Below are 21,863 nucleotides of genomic sequence, written 5' to 3'. Positions count from 1 at the left end.
ATATTCTTAGAGATCAGGACACTGGTCCCTCTGTGTGTGGTGAGGGAGAGGTTGAGAGGGGCTCACCGAAAGGGACAGCTGGGGCTTCCTGGAGAGCGAGTGCTCTTCAGTGAACTAAACTTGGTGCTGGGTTCATACATGTCTCCACCATCTCAATATTCATTAACCCACTTGTTTAAATGTTCCCTATGCATATTATGTTTCAATAAAAGGTTTAAAAACTCAGTGTTCAAATTTCTTGATTTTTGAATTATTAAACACAGTTATGACCAAGGAGAGTGATCCTGTTGCTTCACACACATATATAAGAAGGCTTTAAAAGAGTAATTTCCTGGATTGTGGGAAAAGCAGGCCAGCACTACATTCTTGGCAACGTTTACCCACATTTTATGAGTCTTATTTGTGGAAGCATTGACTCACTCCCAGTTCTGTAAATGATTTTTTTCATTTTTATGAATTATTTTTATTAACATATAATGTATTATTTGGCCCAGGGGTACTGGTCGGTGAATCATAAACGATTTTTAAAAGAGCTTCTTTTAAGCTCCTTTTGAGGGTTTATGAAATCCTGAGGATATCAGCAGTTACTGCTTTGCACATTCCAAGAACTTGAACGTGTTCCAGCAGAGAACATGCCTGGGTTTATGAAAACAAATGAAAAGCAAGTCACAGCATTAACATTCCGTGGGAATGCAGGAAGAATCAGATTCAAACTCTGACACTGCTGGGGTTTGGGGTTGAATTTTCTCTTCTACCTTGCAAAATTTCTGAGGGGCGGAGCATCTGGTACTCCCTTTAATTCCTGAGTTGTGTTTCAATTTCCTTTTGAGCAAGTGCTTTCCTGCACTAATCAGATTTCGTAGAGGAAGAGAACTTGACATCGTGTGAGCACTCTCAGCAATTAAATGTACCCCTAAAAGACCTCAGAATGAGATTTCTAGGGGAGATCGTTTGGCTTATATTGTGGGCGGTTTGTGTTGCACAAGGTAAGAGTAAAAAAAGGCTTTTTTCTATATTATGAGACATTTGCTAACATGCTTTTCACAGTGGTAACAGGAATTTTGTCTAGAAAATGTGATTTAATTACTGTTCTATAGATTTGTGTGTGACTAGCCTTTGACATTAAGTTTTAAAAAATGTAAGTAGTTTATTTAAGTGATATTATTATTTATCATGGTTTTATTTAATGTACACACTCAAAAAAGGGTTTTTTAAAGAGTTTATTCATTCACTTGAGAGAGAGAGAGAAGTAGAGGACAAGCAGGGGGAGAGGCAGAGGGAGAGGGAGAAGCAGACTCTGCTGAGCTGGAACCCCCCTACCCTCACCCCCACCCCCACCCCCACCCTCTGGGGCTCCATCCCAGGACCTGGAGATCATGACCTAAGCCAAAGTCAGACGCTTAACCATCTGAACCTCCTAGGTGCCCTCAAAAAATGTTTTAATAAATGTTTTGAAAACTGTACTATATCATAATAATTTCCCTTCAAATCATCATAACTTATTTTGTTTGTTTAAAATTTTCACCAAAATGTTTTGTATGAAAGTGTTAAGAAGCATATGAACATATGTAGAACCAGAACAAAAATTAGAAGTCTTGTAGACAAGCAAGCATTACTTGCTTGTCATTAGAATGAAAATATCACGTAAGTGTGAAAAACTTGAACATGCAGTGTTTGTAACATCTAAGTTATTCTAACGGGTTTTTTCCGATAGTGTATTTGAGATATATTCTAGAAGACCAGTCTTTAGAGTAGTGAATATGAATGTAGAAGTTTTCTTTCTGGTATCAGTAAGAAAATTACTAGATTTATATTAAATTTTAATTATAACACTGCTTCTCAATAGATTAAGAAGTTTCTTTGGAGGAAATTTTGTTTCTAATTCATGATAGGCAACTAAATTACGTGATAATATTTGACTGGCATTTTTAAACCAAATCAGTTACCTATCATCCATAAATTTCCAAAACTTTTCACTAGGTCAACAAATTTTGATTAAATGCTTACTTCATGTCAGCCTCTAAGCATTGAGAAATGTTAGCAAATAACATAAAATCTCTCTCCTTGAGCATCTTTCAATCTAGAAAATCAAAGTAAAGATATCTCTTTAATTATATCCTTTAGTCATTTTTGTAAGGTTGATTTAAATGTGTTTAATTTTTTTCTAGGATAGAGATTTTTTTTTTCAGTTTCTCATTCTAATATGCTACTGCTTTATTTTTAGCTTGGAAATCTTATATCCAAACCTAGATATTCCATTATTCCCTGCACACATAAATATTACAATTAGTAAAATATTATTGTATTGACAAAGAGTTTCAGAACCCTGTTAATGCTATCAATCGTAGCAAATATCTTTCTTTTTTTTTTTTACTAAGGTTTTATTTATGTATTTGACAGAGAGAAAGAGCACAAGCAGGGGGAGTGGCAGGGGGAGAGGGAGAAGCAAGCTCCAGGGTAAACAGGGAGCCCAGTGTGGGACTGGATCCCAGTCCTCTGGGATCATGCCTTGTGCAGAAGGCAAATGCATAACCAGGCGCCCCACAAACATCTTTTTCTTTACATAAGTGTTTTTTTGTCTTTCCTTTAACAGGAATAATTTCAGTGTCTCAATATTTACATATCGTTTGCTGAGGCTTTATGCAGATACCATTTGTCATATAAAGAAGACTTATTTTATTTCTAGTTGATGTTCAAAACTCAAGAATAGAGGGCAAGTTTAATTAAACTTTTTAAGTGATTACAAAATGGAATTAGAAATATTAAAATTGGGTGCTACAAAGTATGTAATAAAAATGAAATCGTAGTGATTTAAACTCCTTATGTAATTGATTCCAGCTGATTCATCTGTATTTTATATTTCATCAAAATGTGTTTAAATGTGATATCAGTTTCTGCTGGTTGAATACAGGTTTGAATATTTTCACAATCTGCTTTACTCAACCAGGTTTGACATTTTAGCATTTCATAAACGGCCTCTGCTCTGTTTAAAGTGAACATTCTTCAAAAAATATTAGTCACCATTAAAGAGAAATAACAGCGATAAGAAGAATTTATTGGCCCAAATTCTCAGAGACCAACTAGTTCTGCTTTAATACAATAGGCTCTCTGCATTCCCATTCCATTTGTGTAGAAATATGAGTTACTTCCTTATAAAACATTGTGTTTGCAGGAGTCCCCACAGGCTGCTAAGAATCTGGTCAGATTTACAGGACAAAGTTGAGAATAATGTTCCCTTAAACATACTCTTTGAAATTAGCCACAGTCCAGAAATTCCTGACTTTATTTATTTGACAAACAGAGAAAGCCCAGAAATTCCTGTGAATAAAGTAAAACCCACTGAAAAATGTCCAAGTACACACTGGCTATTTTGTGTGGAGATATATGTATTTTCTAATTCGGGATGTTTAAGGTCAAAAAAGTTCTTTCGGGGCTTTAAATATATTATAGGTCAAAGGAAGAGAGATTCTCTTCTATTAGAAAGAGAAGGAAAAAAATTATGTATTGTTTCAAGTACAAGAAGGTTTCAAATTTGAGTTAACCCTAAAAAGGAAAAAATAATTGACATTATAAATCATAAGAATTAATTCTAAAATATCTTCTTTTATGAGTTTATATGTGAATACACAGTTAACTAATCCAGAAAACTTAAGGTAGAGGTTTTTAATCCAAAATTTTTAATCCAAAAATAATCCAAAAATAACAAATATTTTGGATTAAATATTTTTGGATTAAAATTTTTAATCCAAAAATTTTAATCCAAAATTCTGTTTCAATTCCAATAAGAAATAAAAAATAAGATTTCTCCTTCTTTCTTCACCAAAACCCCCCATTTTCAGAGATAGTTGTGTGGTGTTTACCCATAGAGTGTGATTTAAAGCTGTGCATTGACCCAACTGTCTCTAGTATCCTCTCTTCTTCAAAAATTTGATATCACCAGATTCAGCAAACCTGAAGTTTATGTGGAATGACAAATACTCGGAACAAATACTTTAGAAGAGTGAAAGCTAGTGTTCCTCACTGCAGTTCACTGTGAATTATCAAAGTTGGTAAGTTCTCTGGAGCATTTTAGTGAGGAAAGGTAGAAAGGGAAGATGAGGGTGAAGAACTGGACTAAGCAAGTCTGGCACGTGGGGTATTCCTGAGGAGGGGAGATCTGAGGAGAAGAGCCCCATGAGAAGGGTCAGAGCAGATGCCCCAGAATGTCATGAGAGGGGGAGGTCAGCCGAAGCAAACCTTGTTTATTTTAAGGGTAGGCATGTCCAGAGAACACGCATGCTACTCTTCTGCCTGCACGTAATGTTCAACTACAACTGAATTATTGAGTATCGCTGAAATTATTCTTAGCCAGAAGTAAGTTCCCAAATGACACACAAATTAGTAAAAGTCTTCATTTTTGGCCTTTGATTGCTAGGGCTTGAGCCAAAGTCTAAATCAATTCACATTTCTTTGCTCAATCCCTGATTGTAGTACAGCCTTTGCACTTTTCCTTCTTCCCAGCAATGCCTCCCCCTCCTCACCCCACACACCATCCCCCACCTGCCCAGACCTGTGAGATTCTTGCCAGCTGATCTTTCCTGTGCTCACTTTACCCATTTAACAACTTTAACTGGTTTCAGATACCGTGCATAGAAAGGTCATGAAGTAATCAGGCAGGAAAAAGTGTTAACATTTCAGCTCAAAATTATAAGAAAACATTATAAAAATGGCTCAAAGAAATTATTGTAATAGAACAGAGAAAAAAAATCACAAAAATAACAGAAGGAAAGGGGTAAAAATATTTGTTAGAACACTTCTATTTGCTTTGGCATTTTAACTCAGTGCACAAGTTTCTCAAACCTTGTTGACCAAAAATGTAATAGATAGAAAAGTTGTTACTGAAATGTTCACTTCATAGCTCCCAAAAGTTTTTATTTTTTTATTTTTTAAATAGTTTGCATTTTAAAGATTTTATTTATTTATTTGACAGAGAGATCACAAGTAGGCGGAGAGGCAGGCAGAGAGAGAGAGAGAGAGGGAAGCAGGCTCCCTGCTGAGCAGAGAGCCCGATGCGGGACTCGATCCCAGGATCCTGAGATCATGACCTGAGCCGAAGGCAGCGGCTTAACCCACTGAGCCACTCAGGCGCCCCAAGTTTTTATTTTTTGAACTGACCTAAAATCATTCCTGACTTCAGAATTATAAATTAAAATTTAGGACATGTGGACAAGACATACAATGGAATTACAGATATCAGAGTTTCTTGAATTCATGCAGTACGGCTTTAAAATCACTAAACGTTTGTTCCCAAGTCTTATCTATTACATTTGCTACCACCCACTATGCTCTTTCCTGAGGTTGTCTACAATCTGCAGATGTAATGGAAAGGCTCCATGAGAATTCTCTAGTCTTCCACTCATTTTTTTATTTCATTTCTTTGTTCATCCAATGATCATTTTTTGAGTGACTGTTAAGTGCCAGGCCCTATGATCAGCATTTTCCAAAAGACCATTTTTAGTGGGGAAAACAAAAGGAATGGCTTTGGATTTTATTAACATGCTGTATTTTATCATATAAGGTATTGTGATGGAGATAAGCAAAAAAAAAAGAGAGAGAGAGAGAGAGTATAGGATTACTTAGAGGAGGCAAGAAACCCAAAGAGCAATGAGAGGATGGAGTGGGATAGGGTTGAGGAGTTGATTTGTAAGAGCCCGAATGGAGAGAGGGAAATAGGTCAGGGCCACGATGGCATCTTGGGTAGGCTTTGTAGGTTGAATAGGAGTTAATCAGATAATTGTGATAGGAAGGAGGACATTTAAGACTGAAGAAACATCAATTGGTGTACAACAGACTAACAGTAGATCTGCAAAAATGGAGGATCGAGATCAGCCCCCACATTTCTAAATCCTCCATCAATGGCATTTCCACAAGTGCTGGGTATAGTGTGTGTTGTTTTTCTTCTTTTTCTTTTTCAATACTTATCCTTCGAGATCATCATGAGTATTATTCAGATGCAAATCATTCCTGCTACACAGTTTTTTGAATGATGTCACCCTCTGACCCAACTCCACTTTACAGCAACCCGTCGGTATAGACTAACTATTTTAAGAAGCTACCATTTTGACTTGAACAATAATTGGCATTGTTTTAGTGACCCAAACACTACACATTCCAAGAAACTTGATTTCAGTGATGTATTCAAGTTGTATCCTGAGAGTAGCTTGTTTCAACCGTCTTTATCACATACTGGTTTTCTACCTGATTTCTTTTAGCTATTATCTGTTCTTCCATTTGCTTTTCATAACCCTGGAATTATCTTCATGGTATTTACACTGTTAAAATTTGAAGAAGAAATTGCATAATCATACTTCCAAATTTTAAACATATCACTTTACTTCTTCAAATGCTTTAATAATGCAAAATAATTTCTGTTTTCTCTAGAGTTATTTTTTAAAACTCCATTTGTGCGAACCTGAGTGGCTCAGTCAGTTAAGCAACCACCTCTTGATTTCAGCTCAGGTCATGATCTCAGGATCATGGGATCAAACCCTGAACAGTGCTCTGCAGTCAGTACAGAGGGCCTGAGATGCTCTCTTCCCTCTACCCTTTCCCGACAACTCCCCACCCCAGCTCACATGTGCACACATGTGTGCTCCCTCTCTCTCTCTCTCAACAAATAAATAAATAAAATCTTTTTAAAAATTAAAATAAAAAATAAAAACTTTATTGCAATTGACGTTTTCTTTATACAAGTATATATATTTGCCAAATACCTTTAATTATTTTCATGTTACTTGTAAAATACTTTGAATATGTTCTATTTTGAAAAGCTAGTCATATATATATATGCAAATATAACTAATATGCATATAAACCAATAAGAAGTTGGGAAAGAAATTTAACATAAAATATCTACTTTTGCTATTTCCATTTTGTCTATTTGATTTGTATTTCCTAAATTGATTTTTGGTTTTCTTCTATAATATATTCCAATATTTACTAAATTTAAAATTAGGCTAGCTGAAATATAGTATCTCCTGTTATTTTTTTCCCAAAATTATTTTAGAAAAACAGAATAATTGTATGAAGAGAACAACTTTAGTCTACCAAAGCAATCTGGTACACATTTGATAAACGTTTTTTAAAATATATAATTTTATTATGATTTATTTCACTTGATTAAGAATACTTATCAAATAACAGCTTATAGGTACACCAATTTAAAAACAAGTAATTAACTCTTGTTATATGTTAATAATATCCTTTTAAAATTTGAAATTGGAGGGGCGCCTGAGTGGCTCAGTTGTTAAGCATCTGCCTTCAGCTCAGGTCATGATCCAGGGTCCTGGGATCGAGCCCCGCATCGGGCTCCTGGCTCAGCGGGAAGCCTGCTTCTCCCTCTCCCACTCCCCACTTGTATTCCCTCTCTAGATGTCTCTTCTTCTCTGTCAAATAAAATTTAAAAAAAAAAATTTGAAATTGGAAAAATTAAATAAATGATAAGTATTAAATTATCAAGGATAATTGTTTTTAACTTTAAGCAATTTTTTATAACTATGTCTCTCAAATAAAAGCAAAGTGAATGCTATTCCTATCCAATAGCCAAAACCATTCACACTCTTATTTATGGACAGAATAATTTTAAATTACAAAATCAGACCAAAAGGATAAAAAGTACATCCAGGTAGTGCTTTATAAATTTTTTTTAATTATACTGTCATTTAAGTGACTACATAAACACATAAGTTGAAATATTTGTTGTTTAAACCTAAGACTTTAGAAAACTTAGTTCACTCATTAACTTAGAACTTGAGAAGCGAGATGCTATTCAGACAAAAAAAAAAAAATAGAATCACCAGCCAAGTCTTCCTTAAAATGCTTGTATGCCTTTGAAATATGTTTATGTTACTTATTTAATAAGCTTCCTGCCCTTCTCTTCAAAAACTGCCAATTTAGTTCAAGCAAATGTGGTTACCACACGTTCATGCCAACAGTTTGACTACACAGACTGAAATTACTCTTTTTGTCTCCTTAAAAAATTTTTTTGAGAACACGGTTTAACTGAACTTGAACGCTTTTTTATCAATTCAAACAAAAATTATGTTGTAAGATTCACTTAATTCTTCTTTTTAAAGAGTTTATTTATTTATTTGACAGAGACTGAGAGATCATAAGTAGGCAGAGAGGCAGGCGAGAGAGAGGGGGAAGCAGGCTCCCCACTGAGCAGAGAGCCCCATGCGGGGCTGGATCCCACGATGCTGGGATCATGACCTGAACCCAAGGCAGAGGCTTAACCCACTGAGCCACCCAGGCCCCCTTTGCCTAATTCTTGTTAGAACACAAGATAGTGAATCATTATCAGCTCGTTATGACATGAACTGATAATGCTCAGTGTATTGAAGATTAGAACCAAAGCAGACAGGAGGTGAATTTGAAGTTAGAGGATCTGAGTATTATTGAGAATTGATCCTTCTGTAAAACAGGATGGAGATGGTCGTTCTTCTCAGGGAGCTTACATTTTGATGGCAGGATAGATGAAATCCTTATAAAAACATTATGAATAATAATTATGAATCGTGAACTATGTTGGGAAGGAAATAAAGTAGGGGCTGAGGGAAAACAGAGATGGGGTAGTGGGGTAAGAGCCTTTGGCTGGGCTGGTCTGAACTGGGTCACTTTGAAGAAATAATATTTGAGCAGAACCTGAAAGATGCGATAAAGGCAACCACCAAAAGTCTCCGGTGCACGTGTTGCAAGAGAGAAAACAACCAAAAGACGTACAGGAAAAAAATACATTTGAGATGCTGGACAAAACATGAAGAAACCAGGGAGGCTTTGGCACAGTGAATATGTGGTAGAGGAAACAAGATGATCCCAGAGAGAATGGAAAGAGCCAGATAGGCGGTTCCCAGGGCAGAGTAAGGAGTTTGGAATGTCTTACACGTTAAAGGGGAAGTCACCAAAGAATTTTAAACACAGGAGCGGTGTGACCAATTTTGCAGTAACTCCTGTGTAGCCCTGTGGAGAATGGGAGGATGGAGGCTTGGAGACTGGTTAGCAGGCTGTTTCCCAGTCAAGGTGGCAAAGGATCATAATCAGAGCTGAGATTCTGGAGATGGCAGTAGAAGGATGGACAAATAGAGTAGGGGGTGGTGATACCGTTTTCTTACAGTCAAGAGCTGCCATTTAAAATTCATGGAAATTCTTACGAATTACTTGAAGTAAAAAGACTAATCCATAGGAGAACTCTTCCTCTATACATACATAACAGTAAATACCATGAGAAGGTGGTAGGAAGACGACATCAAAGAGATATGTCCCTGTCTTTTATATCTGGTTGCTAAAAGCAGTTAATAAAGTTGAAATTAATAAAATTGAAAAATCAAGAATTATCTTGAAATACAACCAAGAGGGAATGCATTTGCCTCAGGCTAGCTAATGGGCTGACCCCATGTGTATGTGTCTGTGTATTGATTGCTGTTTTGTGGTTGGATTATGCCTTTGGTAGATGCGTTACTTTAAAAAAAAAAAATAAGAGGAACCTGCGTGGCACAGCCCATTAAGCGCCTCACTGTTGATTTGGACTCGGGTCATCATCTCAGGGTCCTGAGATCAAGCCCTCTGTGGAGTTCAGAGCTCAGCATAAAGTCAGGTTAACACTCTGTCCTTCACTTCCTCAGCCCTTCCCCCTTCCCCATCCCACCTCCTCCCCACCCCATGCAAGCCTGTGCTCCTTTGCTTTCTCTATCAAATAAATAAATCCTTTAAAAAATAATAATAATTTAAGTTGAGTAAATTAATTGATAAAAAAACTTTATTACTCTTTCCTTGCATTAACTTAGTAGGATAGGAACTAATTCTATCAAAATGTTAATATACTAATGAAAAATATTTCTGTATGCACAATATAGCATCATATTTGAAATTTAACTAATTTATTTTTCCAGTAATCTTTATGCCATGAGGTGGATCTGAATTTCTAAACTGAAAAGCACACATATTAGCCTGTAGCCAAGCATAAAATTTTCATATCAAAACATGAACACTAAATTTAAAACAAACAACAACAACAAAGATCTGGCTGGAGGGGCAGAAACGCAGAAGATGGGGTTTGCATTGTTTTATAATAGGGCATCAGCACCATCTAGTGGAGAAAAAGTATGTTTACCTAAATCTAAAAATCAAAACTATACTGTGGAATCATTTATTAAAAGTTCCCTAACATAAATGTGCTAAAAATTTGCTAAAACATCAAAGAAAAATGAATATATATGAAAACCAACACAGGTATTATTTACGACACAAAATATAGTTTTATATGGAGCTTCTATGAAAGGATAAACATTTTCACAATGAATGTGTTCCATGATGGGATTCAGCTCGGTTGGTTATTTGCCCCTTGCCTTTTAAAAAGAAATTCTAGAATGGACCGTTAAGCCATTGTCATAAAACCAAGTAGAGAAAGGACTTTAGCAATTAAAGTAATGCTAATAAATATGTATGGTGATCAGTATTATTGAATTTCCCATTTTTATTTTTTATTTAAATTCAATCAGCCAACATACAGTACATCATCAGTGTTCAATGATTCATCAGTTGCATAAAGCAGCCAATGATCATCACATCACGTGCCCTCCTTAATGCCCATTACCCATGTACCCCATCCCACCTCCCTTCTGTAACCCCCAATTTGTTTCCAAGAGTCTAAGAGCCTCTCGTGTTTTTTTTTTTCCCTCTCTGACTCTTTCCCATTCAGTTTTCCCTCCCTTCCCCCATGGTCCCCTGCACTGTTCCTTATGTTCCACGTATGAATGAAACTATATGATAATAATCTTTCTCTGATTGACTTATTTCACTTAGGGTAATACCCTCCAGTTGCATCCATGTCAGTACACGTGGTAGGTATTCATCCTTTCTGGTGGCTGAGTAGTATCCCATGCATATATAAACCATATCTTCTTTATCCATTCATCTGTTGAAGGACATCTCGGCTCCTTCCACAGATCGGCCATTGTGGACATTGCTGCTATGAACACTGGGGTGCAGGTGTCCCTTCTTTTCACTACATCTGTATTTTGGGGTTAAATAACCCGTAGTGCAAATGCTGGGTCCTAGGGTTGCTCTATCTTCAACTTTTTAAGGACCCTCCATCCGTTTTCCACAGTGGCTGCACCAGCTTGCATTCCCACCAACAGTGCATGAGGGTTCCCTTTCTCCACATCCTCACCAACACCGTTGTTTCCTGTGTTGTTAATCTTAGCCATTCTGACAGGTGTGAGATGATATCTCATTGTGGTTTTGATTTGTATTTCCCTGATGACGAGTGATGTTGAGCATCTTTTTAAGTGTCTCATAGCCATCTGTACGTCTTCTTTGGAAAAATGCTTCTTCATGTCTCCTGCTCATTTCTCGATGGATTATTTGTTCCTTGGGTGTTGGGTTTGATAAGTTCTTTATATATTTTGGATGCTAACCCTTTTCCAGAGGTGTTATTTGCACATAACTTTTCCCATTCTGAAGGTTGCCTTTTAATTTTGATTGTTTCCTTCACTGTGCAAAAGTTTTTTATCTGATGAAGTCGCAATATTTCATTTTTTCTATTGTTTCCCTTTCCTCTGGAGATCTGTCTAGTAAGAATTTGCTAGGTCAAAGAGGTTGTTGTCTGTTGTCTCCTCTAGCATTTTGGTGGTTTCCTGTCTCACACTTAGGTCTTTCATCTATTTTGAATTTATTTCTGTGTGTGGTGTAAGGAAATGGTCCAGTTTTACTCTTTTGCATGTGGCTGTCCAGTGTTCCCAACACCATTTGTTGAAGATACTGTCGTTTTTCCACTGGATATTCTTTTCTGCTTTGTTAAAGATTAGTGGACCTTATAGTTGTGGGCCCATTTGGGGAGTTTTATTTTGTTCCATTGATTGATCTATGTATCTGTTTTTGTACCAGTACTAATCTGTATGGATGGCTACCGGTTTGTAATACAGCTTGAAGTCCAGAATTGTGACGCCTCCAGCTTTGCTTTTCTTTTTTAAAATTCCTTTGGCTATGTGGGGTCTTTTGTGCTTCCACGCAAACTTTAGGATAGGTTGTCCTAGCTCTGTGAAAAATGCTGGTGGTATTTTGATAGGGATTGCTTTAAATGTGTAGACTGCTTTGAGTAGTAGAGACATCTTAACGGTATTTGTTTTTCCGATCCATGAGCATGAAATGTTTTTCCAAATTGTTGTGTCATCTTCAGGTTCTTTCATCAGTGTTCTATAGTTTTCAGAGTACAGATCTTTCACCTCTTTGGTAAAGTTTATTCCTAGGTATCAGATGGGGTTTGGTGCCATTATAAATGGGATCAATTCTTTGATTTCTCTTTCTGCTACCTCATTATGGGTGTATTAAAATGCAAGAGATTTCTGTATGTTGACTTTGTCTCCTGCAACTTCTGTGAATCGTGTATCATTTCTAGCAATTTTTTAGTGGCGTCTTAAGGGTTTCTACATGGAGTATCATGTCATCTGCAAATAGTGAAAATTTGACTTCTTCCTTCCCCATGTGAATTCCCTTTTAGTTGTTGTTTTCTGATTGCTGAAAGCTATGACTTCTAGTACTATGTTGAATAACAATGGTGAGAATGGATATCCCTGTATTGCTCCTGGTGGTAGAGGAAAAGCTCTCAGTTTTCCCCATTGAGAATTATATTACACGTGGGTTTTCATATTCAGGCTTTATGATGTTGCAATACATTCCCTGTATCCCTACTTTATTGAGGATATTTATCAAGAATGGTTACTCTAATTTGTCAAATGTTTATTTTTAGACAAAAATGCCAGGACTGAGGAGGAATTCATCCCAAAAGAAAGAACAAGAAAAGTCATGGGGGCAGGAAATGCTGCCAGCCCTCTCCCTTGTCCCTGGAAAGGGGAGTTCGTGCTCACTGCTGCCTGGGAAGCCCTCACAAAAGAGGGAACAGTCTCCCCTTATGTGTTCCAGATTTCCCTCAGATCCTGTCTTGACCCTGACTGTATCTGGGCTGTCTGCCTGCCCAGCAGCACAGTGCACCTGTGTTCTATCCAAGACAGGCCAGCTGAGTTTTAGAACTCAAAACTTTAGCGACCTGGCATGGTGCAGACCCATGCTGGTCCTCTGCAGGAAGGTCTCACCATGCAGGGACTGATGCACGTTTATCCCAGAAGGGCAGTCACACCAAAGCACAAGGGCATGGTAGTTTGGAGACAAGTGTGTCAAAGAACCAGTGTTTGGGTTAGCTGCTCTCAGCGGGTGTCTTGGGAAATGGTGCCTGTTTTTTCTCCCAGAGAGACAATGAACGGCACCTCTCCCAGATGTGCTTCAAGAGGAGGGAACAGTCTCTCCCAGGACATCCCAGCGGATCCTCAGATTGCATCTTCTGCCCCCAGACTATCTGCCCTCCTCCGCAGGACCACTGCAGGGCCCTCAGGGCTCAGCACTGGCCATGCTGCAGACTTCTAAAACTCTAGTCTTTGAACCCACTGGTTGTAAAAACTCACAAAAATCAGCCCCTCTCTTTTTCCCAGTCAATGCCTTTGGGGATGTGTTTTCCTTGTGCACTCCCCTGTGTACTCCTCTCTCTCTCATTCCCTCTTTCTTTCTCCTGCCTCTCTCCATGACCAGGGCTCCCCTCCACAGCACTTGTGATCCATTTCTCCCCTAAATCCAGTCTCCGCACCACCTACCTTCCCTGATGTGGCCCCTTCTCTCCCTAGTTGTGCAGTTTATCAATACACAGGTCGATTTTGTGGGTGTTCAGAATGATTTGACATTTCTCCAGCTGTGTGTAAGGGATGAGGCAAGCCTAGGGTCTTCCTACCACCCTGCCATTTTAGCTCTTCCTGTCGTCATTCTAGTAGCAAGGGTACTTATACCCAAATTCAACAGCAGGAAGTATTAAAAATATTAGCAGTTACACTCAGTAGGCATGAGCTTCCTATTAACATCCTGTGATCTCTTTATATGTCAGTTAATTTTTGCAAAATAAGAATCATACTCTATATGCAGATTCTGTTAGTTTAATACATTTATTGTGAGATATAAGATGTAAGAGTGAATAAAATATGAAGGTACTGTGTTACAAATATAACATATCACCCATATCAACAAATAGAACATTCCCAGTATCCCAGAAAATCCCAGTGGCTTTCTATTATGTCAGTAGCCCTAACTTTCCTCTAGAAGAAAACATTTTCTTAATACTTCTGGTAATTACACTTTTGTTCTTCTTTAATAGCTTCACAGCCCATGGACACATCCCTAATATATATGTTTATTCTTGAATTTTATATAGGTGAAATCATCCTATAATATCAATGTACCTATGTGCCGTTTTAGTGCATGTGATCATTGTTTTATCGCTTCATGTCATTTTGTAGCATTGGTGTACTATTCCATTGCACAAATACATCATAATTTTTTATCCACTCAACTATTGATAGATACTGTGAAGTGTTTTCACTTTTAGCTATTAAAAAATCATATTCTATAAATACCATCACACATGAAACCTGGTTGGCATGTGTGCTATATGTGACATGTGCTCTCAGTGACATATTCCTAGAAGTAAAACTGCTAAGTAATAACCAATGCATGTTTTCAACTTCACTGCAAGTTGCTAAACTCTTTGCTGTTGTGCTGGTTCCCATTTTCCTTTGGACCAGTAGTTCCTAATGCTCCACATTATTTTCAAATAGTGGGATTTTTAGACTTTCTAAACCAATGTCATGTTGTTTTATTCATGGTTTATTACGGTTTTCATTTTCATTTTCAGTTTGAGCAATTTTTCATCAGTTTACTGATCACTTGCATTTTCTCATTGGAGAAATACTTGTTTAGATCCTTCACCATTATCCTTTTTTCCCCCTAACTTTTTCAGGTATTAATAGCAAGTTTGTTTCTCCTTGCATGTTGTATGGAAATGGCTGGGGAAGCCAACTAGTTCTCCAAACTGAGCCTAGAGGGGGGTTTTGACATATTTTTGTTATGGGACTGTTAAGGTTTGTTTTGTTTTGTTCTAAAGATTTTATTTTTAAGTAATCTCTACACACAATGTAGGGCTTGAACCTACAACCCCAAGATCAGGAGTCACATGCCCTACAAACCGAACCAGGACTCAAGGTTTTTGAAATCTCCTGACAACAGCGATATCCTCCCTCCTGAAAGATTGCCGCTTCTACCCACTCAGGGGAAGGACTGAAAATCTGTCCAGAGCCAGACCCCTTCCTGCACTACCTGAGGTCATAGTGCAGGGCTTTTGTGGACAGGGCTCCTGGATGGAAAGTTCAGGAATTCTGCTTCAGTTTCACCCCACAAATTTTGATATATATCATATTTTCAATATTGTTTAGTGCAAGTTGTAGTCTAGTATGTATTGTGATTTCTTCTTAACCCAAGAGTGATTTAGAAGAGTTCCTTAACTTAAAAACTTATGAGATTATTCCAGTTATTTTCTGTATAAGGTGTGCTCTTAGGGTGATTTCAATCTTTTGAAATTTGTTGAGCCTTGCATGTGCACTTGGAATGAATCTGTAGCTGCAGCTGATGAAGGGTGCATTCTATCCATATGTAAAAGGTCGATTTGGGGGCACCTGGGTGGCTCAGTGGGTTAAGCCGCTGCCTTCGGCTCAGGTCATGATCTCCGGGTCCTGGGATCGAGTCCCACATCGGGCTCTCTGCTCAGCGGGGAGCCTGCTTCCCTCTCTCTCTCTCTCTGCCTGCCTCTCCGTCTACTTGTGATTTCTCTCTGTCAAATAAATAAATAAAATCTTAAAAAAAAAAAAGGTCGATTTGGCTGATAATGTTCATATATTTGGGGTGCCTGGGTGGCTCTGTTGGTTAAGTGTCTGACTCTTGATTTCAGCTCAGGTCATGATCTCAGGGTCATGAGATTGAGCTCCACATAAGATACCGTGCTGAGTGTGTAGCTTGCTTAGGATTCTTGCTTAGAATTCTTTTTCTCTCTCCCCTCCCCCTTCCACTCACTCTCGCTCTTCTTCTCCCTCGTGTAACAAAAAAAAAAAAAAAAAAAAAAAAAAGTTCATATCCTTATTTGTCTATCTCCTTGTCTATCAAATACTTGGAGACGTGTATTTAAATCTCAAGCTATGAGATTTGTTACTTTTCTTACTTCTGTTCTATCTTGAAGACATATTACTAGGTTTATGTACAGGGGTATGCTGGCAAGTATATAACAATCAACTATGTAAAAAAGAGTCTTGATTTGTAAAATTTTCCAGCACTCAATGTGTTAATACACATGATATGGTCAATTTCAAGTTATCAATGTGATACCACTCAATTCTTCATTGGGAAGAGATGTTTATAATTATCTCCTGTGAGTTGGTATGAGCCAACTCCAGCAATCATTCTAAATGTTCATACACATTTAGAATTATTGCATCTTTCTGTTCAAATGGTTCTTTTATTATTGTGAAAAACCCCTCTTTTATCTATCAATACATTCTGCCTTAAATTATTATTTGCCTGAAATTATATAATAACCCTCTCTTTTTTGGCTAACATTTTCATAGAGTATTAGTTTCCATCATTTACTTTCAAATTATCTGTCCTATTTTTTAAGGATTTATTTATTTATATGAGAAAGAGAACCCTAGCAGGGGAAGGGACAAAGGGAGAGAATATCCAGGCAGACTCCTGCTGAGCAGGAAGCCCAGCAGGAGGCTGGTCCCCAGGAGCCATGAGATCAGGTTCTGAGCTGAATCCAAGTCAGATGCTTGACCAACAGAGCCACCCATGAGCCCAGGTTCCATTTTATTAAAAGTAATCAGCATATACTTCAGTTTTATTTTCTGTTTTTCTCCAGTCAATTAGTTTATACCTCCAATTAATTTATACCCTAACGGGGGTGGTAATCCATTTACAGTTATTGTAATTACTAATACAGTTAAGCTCAAGTCGAACATACTGCTATTTATTTTTTACGTCATGTCTTTGTTCTTCTATTCCACCTCTCCTGCCTTTTAAAAATGTTAATCAAATATTCTTTACTACCTCACTGTATCATTTCCATTAGCTATATAACTCTTGATGTTTTACAATAAGCATACTCAAATTATTACAGTTCACCCTTAATCGATACTTTCACTACATTCTAAACTATGGAAACATTAAATCCATTTAACTTCATTTGTTATCTCTTGGCATTTTTGTTATTATTTTTACGTATTATACTCCTGAAACTTTTTGCTAACACTCTAAAACATTGTTATTGATTTTAAACGAAGGCTTTTTAAAATTTTGTTAAAATATACATAGCACATTTTTTATTATTTATCAGTAGTCTTTTTATTAATCCATATGTTTATTTTCTTCAGGTCTGCTCATTTACTGTTACCCTTTTTCTTATTAAATTAATTTATTTAATTTCAGAAAAACAGTATTCATCATTCTTTCACCACACCCAGTGCTCCATGCAATCCGTGCCCTAATACCCTTTGTTTACTTATGGGATCATTCTCCTTCAGTCTAGAAAGTTTTAGTGGGGCTTATTGTTGTGTCAGTCTGCTATTGTTGAATTCTCTCTCTTTTTGGTTTGTTTGAGAATGTGTTTCTATTCTCCTTCATTTCATACTATGTTTTCCCTGGGTTCAGTTCTCTGTTGCCATTTATTTTTCAGCAGTTTTGTAATGACAGAACATTGTCTTCATGCCTCAGTTGTTACTGTTACAAACATACTGCTATTTTTGTTGTTCTCCTAAAAGAAATATGTGTTCCTTTCTCTGTCTGCTTTTAAGATTTTGCCTTTATCTTTGGTTTTCTGCAAAGCCTCTGTATAGTCTTTCTTCGTATTTACCTTTTGATTTGTTGTGGGTTATTTGTTTTTGTTTGTTTGTTTGTTTGTTTTTCTTGTTTTGTTCTGTTTTTGAGCTTTTGAATCTGAGAGTTGATTTTTTTCATCAATTTTAGAAACCTTTGAGCTATTCTTTCTTCAAATATTTCTGCCTTTTCTCTTCTCTAGTTTTGGAATTTTATTTAGACATACACCTATCACTGGACTCTGCTCCACACATTTCTTGTACTCTCCTTTATTTATTATTGGTGTTTTCTATACTTCTATCTTTCTGTATTCATTTTGGATAGTTCTATATCAATATTCTTCAGATTTAATATGTTTTTGTTCTGCTATCTCCATTTCATTCTTAAGACCATCCAATGCATCCTAATTTTGGATATTTGTTTTGTAATTTTAGTATAACACATGATTATTTTTAGAGCATCAATTTTCTTTTGGATATCTTTGTCTTTTTACTCCTTTCATCTGTTATTTTCCTGTATTTCCTTTAACGTTCTTAAAACAGCTATTTTAAAGAAATCTTGACACTAATTTCAACATCTGGATCTGAGTGTCTGCTCCTATGAGCCATTTATTTTTGCTTTATTTCTTGATCACATGTTTTTACTTCTTTACGTGTCTTTTAATTTTTATCCAAAGCTATACATTTTATATAAAATAAATGTAATGATAATGTTTATATTATTTGCCTCCCATTGACAAGTGCTTGCTCTTGATCTAATCAAGAAGTGAACTCAGATGGGTTGGGGTTGCACTTCTATGTTGAGTTAGTCCACTTCTGGTTTCAAAAGTCTCAAGGTAGAGACCTTCTTGGGTTTTTATGAAGTACCTGGTTGGTCTCCTCTTCCACCATCCCAGAACACTCTGAGAGATTGATCCTGCTTTTCTGATGTTTCGATCTCTGCTCTTAAATCTCACCCCGAGTGACTTTGAAATATGTCAACTGTTTTGATGAGGATTCAGTTGTGTATTTGAAGTAAGATTCTTTTCTTACCAGGACTTTTTCTATGAGACTATAGGAACTTCCATTCCACTCTTAAGAAATAACTTATGCTCCAGCAGAGCACCCTCATTCTGCAGGGTTTCAGAATTTTTCATGTTAGACATGCTTCCAAAAGTTTGTCTCTTTTCTTTTCCTATCACATTCCTCTGTTCAGGCAAAGCCTGGCAAACATGACCAGTTAAGAAATGGCCGAAAACTTTATGTTTGCATAAAACGGGCTCTTCCCACTTTGGTTTAGTTCATTTAATCCCTTTTCTCCTCACAATTTCCAGTTCCTTTCAACACACACACACACACACACACACACACACACACGAGTTTGTTGTTTTTCCAATTTGCAGTAGGAATGTTGTTCTGTTCCATCCTATTCCATCGTCCTTGGAATGTTCCCATTCAAGTTTGTATCATCTTGCCAAGCTTTATTTTTCTAAATAGAATTTATCTACCTGCAATGTATATTATACATTTATTTATTTACTTATTTAATAAATAACTTCCCTAGTAGAATGGAAAAACTTGAAAACAGGTATTTTGTCTCTTTTAAAATTTATTGTTTTATCTTCAGAACTTAGAATAGTGCCTAGTACGTATTTTCCAAATCAATGAATGGATAGTAGAATGCAGTGCAGCAATAAGAATAATGTATAATAACAAATAGCATGGAGGACATGGGGAGTTAGAGAGGAGAAGGGAGTTGGAGGAAATTGGAAGGGGAGGTGAACCATGAGAGACTATAGACTCTGAAAAACAATCTGAGGTTTTGAAGGGGCGAGGGGGGGAGGGTAGGAGGTCGGGGTACCAGGTGGTGGGTATTATAGAGGGCACAGATTGCATGGAGCACTGGGTGTGGTGCAAAAGCAATGAATACTGTTATGCTGAAAATAAATAAAAAATAAATTTTTTAAAAAAAGAATAATGTATACACTATCTCCCCCAAACTCCCTGGCTACGAGGTCAGAGGTAGGAAATGTTTCCTTATGTTCATTTTAAAACTTTCCATTTGTACATAAATTTCAGCTGGCAGATATTGCCAATAATCTCACCTTTGATGACTTTTGTGTGTGTTGGACTTGCATTCCCAAAGGAAGTCACTTTTAACTTTCTACAGTGGATGTCTCTGTTATTCCATAATCTTCATGAAGTGGCATGCAGTTGCAGCTTTTCACTTTATTTTTATGTCTAATGTAGTGATAAAATATTAAATAGAATATTTTGATTAAAAATATAGAAAAGGAAAACAATTTCTTTGGAAAGTTTTTTTTTTACAAACTTATAATGTTTCAATTTCTGTAAGGTAAAAATATATATGTTATATATTTTAAGACATAATTTTGGATGGACCTGTAACACCATAGGTATTTTTAAAAGCAAAAGTAACTTAAATATATTGTAAATTTAAATAAGCACTTTAAGCACTTACTTTGTTTTTATTGTTTATAGATTGCAAAGAACCCCCTCCAAGAAAACAAACTGAGGTGTTGTCAGGTGCCTGGACTGCACAAACATATCCAGAGGGCACTCGGGCTACCTATAAATGCCGACCTGGATTTAGAACTCTTGGAGCTATTATAATGGAATGCAAGAATGGACAATGGGAGTCTCTTAATCCATTGAGGATATGTCGGGGTAAATAATTCATACATTTGTGAAATTTGTAAAAACTTTAGTCATGAAAATCCTGAGTGTTTGATATTGTAGCAGTATCAGCTGAATTATATCACAACTGTCATTTAAAGACAAAATCATATGCCATCATTATTCTTAATAAGGTGTTGTAATCTTCTAAAATTTAAAAAAAACAACCATACAGATAAGTTTAATTTTAAAATGATAATTGACATTTTTCACTTTTGCACATCTTCAATTATGTTCACTGATATAATATCAAATGTAATTTTTCTTGAACTCCTACATAAAATGTGTTTCCCCATGTTACATAATAATATCATTATTTTTTTCATTTTAGAAAGGCCCTGTGGACATCCTGGAGATACTCCTTTTGGTTCTTTCCAACTTGAAAGAGGAGAAGAGTTTGTATATGGTGCAAAGGTTGTTTACACATGTAATGAGGGGTATGTAGTCAATATTAAAAGAGGTTTATAATTGAAACAGTTATAATTTAGGTAGCAAATAAGAACTGTACTAATTAGTATTTTTGAAGTTACTTTATTTTTCTATGAGCATTTTTATAAGTACCATATAAGTAGTCTGAAAAATTAAACTATAATGGAAATGATTATATTTGGATACCAAGTTACCTCCTCAACATTGAAAAATTAAAATGAATTATAATTACTCAGGTTGAGTGTAGTTATAAGAGGGCTAGAAAATAATATACATATAGATAAGAGTTTATTCCAGCAAGTCCTGACTACATTCTATTATGTGCAGAGTATATGGGAGTTCAATATATCCTGGACAGAGGGAATGATAACAAAATCAGATTACACACCTCCTTTAATAAAAGCTTATAAAATGTAGAAGAAGCAAATATTTTACACTGATATAATAGTAAATACCATTCTTTAGGTCTCCATGGTCTGCAAATTATTCTTGTCATATGGACCAAAAATGCTACTACATTCATAGTCATCAACTCTCTGTTCTCTAACCACCAACTAGATGTTCATGACTAATCTTAACACTATGATACCTCTTCAGTGTTCTTGATTTCTGTTATTCCTAGGCAGATCAAAAATTGTTTTGAAGAAAGTTTCATACATGAGAAAAACAATATCAGTACAATTTTATGATACATAAATATAAATAGGATCAAAAAATTACAAACTGAGGCCTCCTGGGTGGTTTATTCAATTAAGTAAGGGTCTGCCTTCAGTTCAGGTCATGCTCCCAGGTTCCTGGGATTGAGCCCAGTGTGGGGCTCCCTGCTCAGCAGGAAGTCTGCTTCTCCTTCCCTCTCTGCCCCTTCTTTTTGCTCTCTCGATCTCGCTTTCAAATAAATAAATAAATACATTTTTAAAAAGGAAATTATGAATTGATTCTAATTATTTTCATTTATTTCTTGGTTTGAGGCAATAAAATATAATATTT

General features: G+C 36.4%; 1 protein-coding gene across 4 annotated transcripts in view; it reads left to right on the top strand.

The window, feature by feature from the left end:
- The first annotated feature begins 707 nt into the window (after window positions 1–707).
- LOC116576090 (complement factor H-like) overlaps window positions 708–21,863 on the top strand; it is a 76,645-nt gene continuing 55,489 nt past the window's right edge. For 2 of the 4 annotated variants that reach the window (XM_032317897.1, XM_032317896.1), the window contains exons 1-3: window positions 710–986; window positions 20,253–20,438; window positions 20,779–20,884. In XM_032317897.1, the coding sequence (XP_032173788.1) occupies window positions 929–986; window positions 20,253–20,438; window positions 20,779–20,884 (350 nt within the window). In that variant the 5' untranslated portion in view covers window positions 710–928. Of the gene's footprint in view, window positions 987–20,252; window positions 20,439–20,778; window positions 20,885–21,863 lie in introns of all 4 variants that reach the window. The other 2 variants (XM_032317899.1, XM_032317898.1) reach the window with 2 other exon arrangements.

Source organism: Mustela erminea, chromosome 17 (genome assembly GCF_009829155.1).
Source record: "Mustela erminea isolate mMusErm1 chromosome 17, mMusErm1.Pri, whole genome shotgun sequence".
Lineage (NCBI taxonomy): Eukaryota > Metazoa > Chordata > Mammalia > Carnivora > Mustelidae > Mustela > Mustela erminea.
Note: the sequence above shows the minus strand (reverse complement) of the source record. Positions and strands in the feature narration are given on the sequence as shown.